Source organism: Tupaia chinensis, unplaced genomic scaffold (genome assembly GCF_000334495.1).
Source record: "Tupaia chinensis unplaced genomic scaffold, TupChi_1.0 Scaffold150006_1, whole genome shotgun sequence".
NCBI classification, from domain to species: Eukaryota; Metazoa; Chordata; class Mammalia; order Scandentia; family Tupaiidae; genus Tupaia; species Tupaia belangeri.
In genome coordinates this window covers 4,571,200-4,581,021 of record NW_006209847.1, presented here as the reverse complement: position 1 = coordinate 4,581,021, position 9,822 = coordinate 4,571,200, and the positions used below count along the sequence as shown (strand labels likewise).

General features: G+C 50.2%; 1 protein-coding gene across 1 annotated transcript in view; it reads right to left on the bottom strand.

Moving 5' to 3' along the window:
- The window catches only part of MYO1A (myosin IA), a 23,994-nt gene that overhangs the window by 13,301 nt on the left and 871 nt on the right, over positions 1 to 9,822 (bottom strand). Inside the window, exons 4-14 of the mRNA XM_027769640.1 lie at positions 8,326 to 8,459; positions 8,117 to 8,232; positions 7,759 to 7,853; positions 7,461 to 7,565; positions 7,255 to 7,301; positions 7,063 to 7,126; positions 6,763 to 6,861; positions 2,708 to 2,811; positions 2,431 to 2,578; positions 1,859 to 1,977; positions 1,647 to 1,778 (exon numbers count right to left, since the gene is read on the bottom strand). Of these exons, the coding sequence (XP_027625441.1) occupies positions 1,647 to 1,778; positions 1,859 to 1,977; positions 2,431 to 2,578; positions 2,708 to 2,811; positions 6,763 to 6,861; positions 7,063 to 7,126; positions 7,255 to 7,301; positions 7,461 to 7,565; positions 7,759 to 7,853; positions 8,117 to 8,232; positions 8,326 to 8,459 (1,163 nt within the window). The remainder of the gene's footprint in view (positions 1 to 1,646; positions 1,779 to 1,858; positions 1,978 to 2,430; positions 2,579 to 2,707; positions 2,812 to 6,762; positions 6,862 to 7,062; positions 7,127 to 7,254; positions 7,302 to 7,460; positions 7,566 to 7,758; positions 7,854 to 8,116; positions 8,233 to 8,325; positions 8,460 to 9,822) is intronic.

The window sequence follows — 9,822 nt, the reverse complement described above, 5'->3', positions numbered from 1 at the left end:
GGAAAGAGAAATCTGACGGGAGGTGCCCTCTACACCACAGGCCAGGCCCTTCAGAAGAAGACGGAGTGGGGAAGGGGCAAACAGAACCAGAGGGAGCTTGACTGAGTTGCAAAAACTGTTGTGATTTTGTTTTCCTTCCTCTTCTGAGCACTAGAGAACAAAGAGGAGGGGAGGGAGGAAGAAGCTGATACCAATAGACTCCAGTACGGAACCACACCTCCTTAGTGTAAAGTTTAAAGACATTAAGTGTCTCTCAGGTCATTATCAGCCCTTAGATTTATAGAGCATTTTACAAAAACTTCCATGTCTGGCTTTAATTAAGCCTTATTATAATCTTATAAGGTGTGATTGTTCTCATTTATAGATGGAAAAAATGAAAGTTCAGAAGGGCTTAGCATTTATCTAAGCCTAGACTCAACCCCCATCTGTCCCTTTCAGTGATAGCTTTTAAATAGATGCCACTTTCAGGCAGATATTGTTTTCTTTCTCTTTTTTTGAAGAGAGATTTTTTTGCTATAGGGCAGGTGCACTTGCTGGAGAGACATAGTGAAAGAAAGTGAGAAATCACCTCCTAGAGGAGATGGCCACACCACAATCCCTTCTCCTCCATTCTACTCTCAGATTTTGGGCACACATGCACACACGCCCAGTGCAAGTTTCAAACATCCAGGTCCAGGACTCAAACCACAGTCGACCATGTGGGAGTCCAATGCCTCAACCACTATGCCACCTGCTGGTCCCCCATCTCGAAAAATTTGCCTATTTTGGACATTTCATATCATCGGTATCATATGAAATGTGGTCTTTTATGACTGGGTTCTTTTATTCAGTATAATGTTTTTGAGGTTCACCAGTGTTATAGCAGGTATCAGTACTTCTTTCCTTTCTAATGGTCAAGTAATATTCTGTTGTGTGAATGTAGCACATTTTGTTTATCCATTCATCAGTTGATGAATATTTGGGTTGTTTCTACTTTGGGCTATTATAAATAGTGCCTCTGGGACAGCAGATGGCATAATGGTTACATCACTGGGCTCCCACATGGCCAACCACAGTTCAAGTCCCAGACCCGATAGCTTGAAACTCAGGCCAGGTGCGTGTGTGTGACTGCCCCAAACCCTTAGGAGAAGAGAACTGAAAAGAAGGAATAGTGGGTGGCCATCCTCCCTTTGTGTGTGTGTGGGGGGGGGCAGGGCGTGATTCTCGCTTTCTGTCTTTCCATCTCTCTGACAAGCGCATGCACCCTATAGCAAAAATCTCTCTTAAAAAAAAATAGTGCCTCTATGAATATTTGTATATGTGAGGGCCTCTGTGTTCAGTTCTCTTGGAAATGTCCCTGGGAGCGGAATTGCTGGATCGTATGGTGGTCGAGCACATGATTTTATCTGATCCTTACTAAACCCCATGAAGCAGATGAGAATTAGTGGTTTATTTAGAGTGGGCATTTCTGAATCAGGAAACGGATCCTGAATCTTTGTGAAATTGAAAGACCGAATGGCTAATAAGTAGGTGGATGCAGATTGTCTAACTAACGCTGTTTCCATAATGATGTACTCTGGGAAGGTCCTGTCCTGGTCCCTGCCCCTCATCCTCCTTACTCTGTTCATCTCAGAAACCCAGGTGGGGCCCAGTGACCAGGGTAAGACAGTGTGGCAGGTAGGAGAGTGTGAGCGGGGAGGGACCTTGCTCACCTTGATGCTCTCATTGATTCGATTCACTATCCAGTTGAAGAGGCGGCTGTAGATGTTCTTAGCCAGAGCGTCCCGAGCATACTGAGCCTGTAGGGTGGGGCCAAGCCAGTCACTGAAGCAGGCACAGAACAGACTCAAAACCAGCCCTGCCCCGTAGGGCCTCTTACCTGGATGACATTCAGGGCTGTGACCACCTTTTCTTTGGCTGTTTCCATCGTCCTGGAGCACAGAGCTCTCTCCAGTTCCTGTGAGTTCAAACCCATCATCTCCCCAATCTCCTGAACACCTGGAGTGATGAGGAAGTACAACACGGCCTGAGAGAAGGCTTTCTCTCACAGAGGGAGGGAGAGCCGATAAGAACCCAGGGGAAGTCTTCACTGCCAACCCAGAGCACGGCCCTGGTAGGGCACAGGGTGAGGGGAGGCAGGAGAAGGGGGCGCGGGCACTTGGTGTGCATTATCTACTTTACTATGAGAACCTTCTGAAATTTAGATGTGATTATCCCCATTTTGCAGAAGAATCAATCAAGACTCAGAGAAGTCAGAGGCCTCGTTCTATCAAGCTTCCAAACATCATGTGTCTCTGGGAGGCCTCAATGAGTCTGTTCGGGGAGGATTTGGGAGTGGGCTGAGTGAACAGCATCAGGGTAAAGTTGGTTACACTGGAGACAGTGGAGGGACAGGACTTGCAGTCGAAGACTTAGGAGGGGTGGAGGGGGCTCTAGCAGGGTGGTGCGGACCTCTCCCATCACGGATGCCACTTGCTGGTATCCCACTGGCCTGGCCCTCGTCCACCAGCTCCACGTTCCCCAGCTTCAGCACCAAGGCTGTCACCTCCAGCACTTGTCGGATCTCCTCATCTGAGAACCCGATCACTATCATTGCACTCTTAGGAAAAAGCAGAAACCAGAAGCTGAGCTGGTGGTACCAGTCCAGTGCCTCCCTTCTCAGAACCAGGGCCTGAGCTCAGGGGAGAGGTGACCAAGGGTCCACGCCTACCCCACCCTGGGCACCCACCTGTACAGCCCTGAAGTTGGAAGCATCGTCCATGCCATCTACTTTGGGCATTTCCTGGTTCAGATAGGCGTAGGCACTTGTGTCTTGCTGAAGTTTCAGGGCCTCTGGAAGGGGCCGTGTGGGACAAGACAGTTAGTGCCCAGACTCTCTGGAGCCCTCCAGCCTTGACATCTAGGAGCCCTAGGTGGGTTCACTCATTTGTTTGAAGGACCAAATAAATGACAAGTTCTTCCCCTGCCTCCTTCATTCTGGGATCACTAATTCCTATAATGATAGACTACATATTTTACTCCTCTTTTCTCTTTTGATGACACACCACGTGCACAAGCACATGAGAATCAGAGAGGGAGAGAGAGAGAACCACCCCCCACATGCACAGAGTCCAGCCACACCAAGATCCCCTTTCTCTTACTCCGGGGCACTGGCACACCTCCCCTGTGCCTGTCATGCCTCAGGCTGACCGAGCCAGGGTCCTGGACTATGGCTGCCACGTGGAACCCAGGCTCTCGTGAGCAGTGCGTCACTGTCACATCAAGGAGCCGGCCCAATGGAGTAAATGGCTAAGTGATATTTAGGGTTTCAATAGTTGTACATGTTGGATCCCCTCCAACTTTTTATTTTCATTGCTCAAGGATATTTGCTCATCAGAGAGAGACAGAGACAAAGAGAAAACCACTCTTAATGGGGCATAGTCATGCTACAATCCCTTCTCCTCCATTTCTCATTCCTATCAGGATTTTGGGCACAAACTCACACGTGCCTGGTATGTTTTTCAAGCCACCAGGGCACAGACTCGAACCACAGTTGGCTGTATGGGATCTGCCTCCCTTAAATGTGTTACAGTGTTAACCTTTCCCCAGACTTTTATGAAAGAAAAGCCTTTTTTCGCTGTTCTCCCCAACCTCAAGAATCCGAAGGAGGGAACCAGCAGTTAGCGTAATGGCTATGTCACTGGACTCCCACGTAGTTGACCGCGGTTCGTGTCCCGGACCCGGTGGCTTAAAACTCACGCTGGGCGCGTGTGCGTGCGTGCCCAAGAACCCGAGAGGAGAATGGAAGAGAAGGGATTGCAGCGTGACCATCCCCCCTGGGGGGTGATTTCTCGCTTTCTGTCTCTAATGTCTCTCTCTGTCTGTCTGGCAAGTGCACGCGCCCTATAGTGAAAATCTCTCCAAAAAAAAAAAAAAAGAATCCGAAGGAAAAAAATAATAAATAAGCAAACCCTTCATCTTGCTCAGGTCTCAGTGCCTCTACGATAGTAGCCCTACCTACCTCATGGAAGACAACTCATCCACGGACGGGGGTGAGGTGTGTGTGGGAGCTGGCCTCTGGATGGCCCAAGGGTACCACACCCACTGTGCACCCCATTTCCACCTCTACTGTGTTGCAATATACGATGAAATCATCACACGATAGGGTTTGTGCTCCCATGAGAATCCAATCCTACCATGCATCTGACAGGTGGCAGTGCCTAGGCAGCAGTTCAAGCAATGGAGAGCAGGTGCAAACACAGACAAAGCCTGGCCTGCTCCCCCCACTCGCCCTCAGCCGCATGGCCCCCAACAGGCCACACAACGGCCCTTGTCGGCAGCCTGAGGGTTGGGGAACACTGCTTTAAGAGGACGAAGGTGAGGGAAGAAGGGTAAGCACTTATCTCCCACCCACCTCAGCCTCAATACTAACCCCCCCTTGGCCTGGGTTGGCTCATTCATTATTTGCTCATCAAACACCAACAAATGCAGGTATTATGAAGGGGCTTCAAAAACTTAGTAGAAGGGGCCAGGTAGCATGGTGATGAAGGTGCTGGACTCCCACATGGCCATCTACAGTTTGAGGCCCAGACATGATGGCTTACTTTCTCGCTTTGTCTCTCTCTCTCTCTGTCAAGTGCATGTGCCCTATAGAACATTTTTAAAATTATAATAATAATTTAAAAATTAAATAATTTTTTAAGTTTATGGAAAAGTGAAATTAAAGTAGGAATTCAATGGGAACTGGCAATTAGCATGGTGGTTAAGGCACTGCACTGAACTCCCACAGGATTGACCATGGTTTGAGTGCCAAACCTGGCAGCTTCTCACTTTCCCCCCCTCTCTCTGCCTCTGTCTCTCACTGGTCAAATAAAAACATTATAATAACAAATAAAATTAAATAAAAAATTAATTTAAAAAGGAGTCTATTTTACTGCAAAAACTTGAAACCCAGGCGTAGTTTGTTTTTTTGTTGTTGTTTGTTTTTTTATAATACCTATTTTTAGTGAACTTTCATTCCCTGCCCTCACTTCTGGAAGATTTTCTCTGATGCTGAGGGGCTGAGTCAAGTGGTTGCCAGTGTTCCCCCATCCCCCATAGTGAATCTCCATCCCAGACCATATCACAAGGGCCTGGTTTTGGTTATTTCTCTTTTTTTTTAGAATGTGTATGGTGGGACCATGTTCCTTATCTCTGTATTCTGTGAATCTAGCTGGCATGTAGGAACTCTTTTCTTTGTCATAAATGAATCAAGGAAATGGTCAGAGCTGTTTACATAATCTGGGAAGGATTGGATTAATCATGGAGCTTGAGGGATGACAATCATCTGTTATGCAAATAATCTGACTATCAGGGAGTGTCCCTCAAACTAGAGTTTGAAAGCCCCTTCCCTAGCACACAGACTTTTTTTTTCAGAGAGAGGTGTTTGCTATAGGATACATGTGCTTGCCAGAGAGACAGAAAGCGAGAAATCACCCCAGGGGGCATGGCCATGCCACAATCCCTTCTCTTCCATTCTCCTTTCAGGATTCTGGGCATGCACGCACACATGCCCAACATGAGTTTCAAGCTACCAGGTCCAGAACTTGAACAACAGTCGACCATGTGGGAGTCCAACGATGTAACCATTACACCATCTGCTGGTCTCAACACACAGATTTTGAAATAGCAGCCTGCCGAGGAGAGGCAGCTAGAGGGAGAATGAGTTGAAAAACCCAGGGACAATGAGACCCAGGAGGCTCCACTCAGACTCAGCTTAAACCAACAGGTGACAGAACTACCCAGAACAAGACACTAGTGTCTACAAATCAGACAGATTGAACAAGATCAAGATTATTAATCCAGGAAAGAAGAGGTATCCGGGGGGTTCTTGAACCATAGAGATCTCCAGGAAAGGAAAAGTAGATAGGCATAGATCCAACATAAAATACCCAGAAACCGAAGGGACACACTCTTAAGGACCAGACACCTACAGTGGCTTGCAGCTAAATGGGAGATTGGAAGGCAAAGTCTGGCAGGGCCTGGAGCCCTACCAGCTCCCACAATGATGTTCACCTAGAGCCACACAGGCCAGGCTGACATCCAGGCTGGGATGGGCTCTTCCCCAGGACAAGACAGGGGCCCCATGCCTTCTGCTCCAATAGCCACCTGCACAGGCCTAATGGCACCAATCACACTGTATTGTGACACATCTGTTCATACCTCTGTATCCCTAGAACACTAAGTTCTTCAAGAATAGCTCTATGTCTTAGTCGACTCTGGATCCCTAGTATAATGTTTAATCATGGAAGGTATTCAAGAGATGTTTGATAAGTGAATGAATGGATGAAACCCTCATGGAGCTATCCAAGAAGTGAAAATTAGGAACAGAGCCTTAGGTGAGGCAGATGCAGACCCAGGACAGCTTCAACGAGACTCCATTGAAAGTTCTTGAGCACTTAGACTCCTGCCTGCCTCCCTGCTGAGCTATCACTAAAGCAGGTGACAGAGCTACATGGAAGGGAGGAGGGGAGGTATATGAAGATGGGTGTCCCATGTTTCAAGTCAGCTTGGAGAAAGAGGAACCCAGACAGGAGAGAGGATTGAAAGCAATGAAGAGGTAATCCACAATACAAGTCCAGAAAAGGAAGACGAGGATCAAGGGACTTGTTCCCAAAAATGGGTAATGAGGTTCAAGGTGAGGAATGGAGGCAAGAAGTCTCAGTGCCCAAGGGAAAGGGCCTGCAGGAGGCCAGGAGAGGCTAGGGGTTCACAGGGGCCGTGAAGGTTGGGGTACTTTGCCATGTGACTGGGGCAGACACGTACTCAGCAGCTGTGCATCTGCTCCAGCCAGTAGCTGATAGAAAATGTGGAAGTTCCTTTCTCCTTTGAGCTGCTTCACCACTCGGGACTTCTCCAGCAGATCTGACAGAGGGTTAGAAAATAACGTGCTAAGGCACTGGGAGGTACCACAGCTTCCCTAACTCTGCCCTCGTCCCTGGTGCTCCTCTGGGTGGGAAGTCTCCTGGAAGTCTAAGATTCTTTCCACAGGAGCAGATTTGCAGAAAGGGAAGCTGCAGGGGAGGTGGAAGGGGGAGGTGCTGAGTGGTATGGGGAGACACATACAGTTCGTGATGACGCCGCCGAGGGGGGATCCCTTGAAGTCAAACTCAATATCCATGTATTTTCCCTGCAGAGAAAGACCAGAGAGAGGCTTGGCTTCCTCCTCTTCTCACCACCGTTGGGGAGGGGTCAAACTGCATTTCTCCCTCTCAAGCCCTTACCCTTACCCCCCATGCCAGGGAGAGATGCACTCACAAAGCGAGAGGAGTTGTTGTTGCGAATGGTCTTGGCATTGCCAAAAGCTGCAGAAATGAGGAGAGGAGACATGAGGTGGCCAAGCGGGGAAGCAGGGCTCTACAGGGAGCAGCGAGGGAGGTCTTCCAATCTCGTGCCCATCTCAGACGGTTCAGGCTGAGGGAGCACTGGGGAAGAGGTGCGGGAGGGCAGGGAAGGACTCTCACCCTCCAGCACCGGGTTTGACTGAAGCAGTTGCTCCTTCACAGAGTTCACCTGGTCCCCTTTCCCACAGACAGCCGCCACGTAAGACATCACCAGTTTGCTAGCCTCTGTGGGCGAGAAACACGTGATCCCACCCAGGGCTGGCCCAACACCCCACCGCCCTCCTTTACTTCCCTCGCCCAGCACCTCACACCCCTGAGTCAGAAAAGCGGGGCAGGAATGTCTGTGGGGCTGGAGGACAGGACGAGGCCGGGCTTGGTTCCAGAAGCGACTCCCCGAGTCCCCCGCCTGCTGCCTCACCGGTCTTCCCAGCTCCACTCTCGCCCGTGATGAGGATGCACTGGTCTCGGTCCCGGTCCCGCAGTGACTGGTAGGCCACATTTGCCAATGCAAAGCTTGAGGGGAAGAAGTGGGCAGGGGCTAATGCGGAGCCAGTCCCAGGTATCACCTTCACTCAGCTCCTGGCTCCCAGGTTCATCACCCTGACCACTCGAACCAGACTAGGCAAGAAGTGACAGGCCCAAGAAGGGGCCTCCAGAGGGCCAGGGAAGGAAGGGGCAGCCAGAGAGCCCCCTTCGGGGAAAGGATAGAAGGAATTAGGGTGCCTCTTAGTTTAGAAGCTGGGGCCCGTCAGCCTTCCCTTGGGCCCTGCACTCACACGTGGGGCTTCAGCTCATAGAAGGTATAGTCCTGGTATTTGGCGATGAACTCTGGGCCATAGATGGGCAGCTGTTGGTAGGGATTCACGGAGATCACCACATTCCCAATGTAGGTCTGCAGCCAGGAAGACGGTGAAGGGATTGAGCAGGCACGGGGCAGGGGTATGTGCGGTGAACTCACAGCCAGGGACAGTCATAATGCACTCACGTAAATCTCCTTGTTTTCATAGCGAAGCTGAAGATTCTTGATCAGAGACTCCTGATCCAAGGGTTCCAGGAGGACAAGGTCTTCCACCCCCACAGAACCTTCCAGGAGAGGCATATCTGGAGGGGCTACCAGTCCTGGGGACAAGGAAGGCAGTTCGCTGATGTCTGCTCAGTTTTAGGGGTCAGTAACTGTTTGAGGGGAGAAAGGCAGAGAGGCCTAAGATAGTCTTCCTATCCCTTGCTGTCTCCTAGAAAGAACTCACGGGACCAGCAGTTGGCATAATGGCTATGTCGCTGGACTCCCATGTAGTCGACCGCAGTTCAAGTCCCATACCTGGTGGCTTAAACTCGCACCAGGTGCATACGTGTGCATGCCCAAGATCCCGAGAGGAGAATGGAGGAAAAGGGATTGTGGCATGGCCATCCCCTCATGGGATGATTTCTCACTTTCTGTCTCTCTGTCTCTCTCTGTTTTTCTGGCAAGCACACGCGCCTTATAGCAAAAACCTCTCTAAAAAATAAAAAAAAGTAAAAAAAAAAAAAAAGAACTCGCAACCTAGAAGAAGCCTCTGGACTAGTCCGAGTTTCAGGGAGGCTGAAACTCTCAGCAGGAGCTGGGGGAAATCCTCCACTCCCGGGTTAGGGTGAGTGGAGTTGGGGCAGGGGTGGAACTGGACCACTTCCATCTGACCACCCTGAGAATGAAGGCACCCACTGGAGAGAGCAGCCACTGGGCGAGGAGAGTGTGCCTGAAACATAGAGGGCTGGGAGGAACGTGAAGACAAGTCTTGTACCACCGCCAAGGGCAGGAAGCCCTCTCCCTCCTGCACTGCGGCCCATCAGGGTCCAGACTCCCTGGCCATTGCCCCAAATGTTCCTTCTCAAACCACCACCCCTCACAGTTTCTCCTTCAGCATCCCTCTCCTGCACCGGCTTCGCACATTCTTCCCAAGTTCTCCCCTACCCTACCGTTGCTACAGTGAGCCTCATTTTTTAAATGGAGACTGGACAAGGAGATGAGTTAGAGGACAAAGGCAGGAGTTCCTCCATAAAAGACTGGAATACCCACAAGAAAGTGCAAGTGGAATTTGTTTCCCAAAATCAGCCCGTACTTATCAGCAGCCTTAGCTACATGTCTGTCTCTATGTTCCCATCTCTAGCTTTCACTCCATTCCTGTAACCTTCGGGCATGAACTTTGCCCCAAGGGACACACCTAGCTTTTCAGTGGTGTGAGTGAGCAAGGAGGGGCAGAGTTGGAGCTGCAGGGAGGGTTGTGGGGCTGGATCCCCACGCAGCAGGCACATGGCAGGTGCTCCCTGAGGAGGAAGCTCAGTCCCGCTCAGTCTTTCCTGTGAAACTGAGTAGGCGGGGTGACCGGGTACAGGACAGAATTGTTAGTACAATGGTCAATGCCACTCCCAGCCAGGAATGAAAGGGCACATCCTACATTCTCCACATCTCTGAACCAGGGTGGGGGAGAGAAGAGGGGAGGCAGCA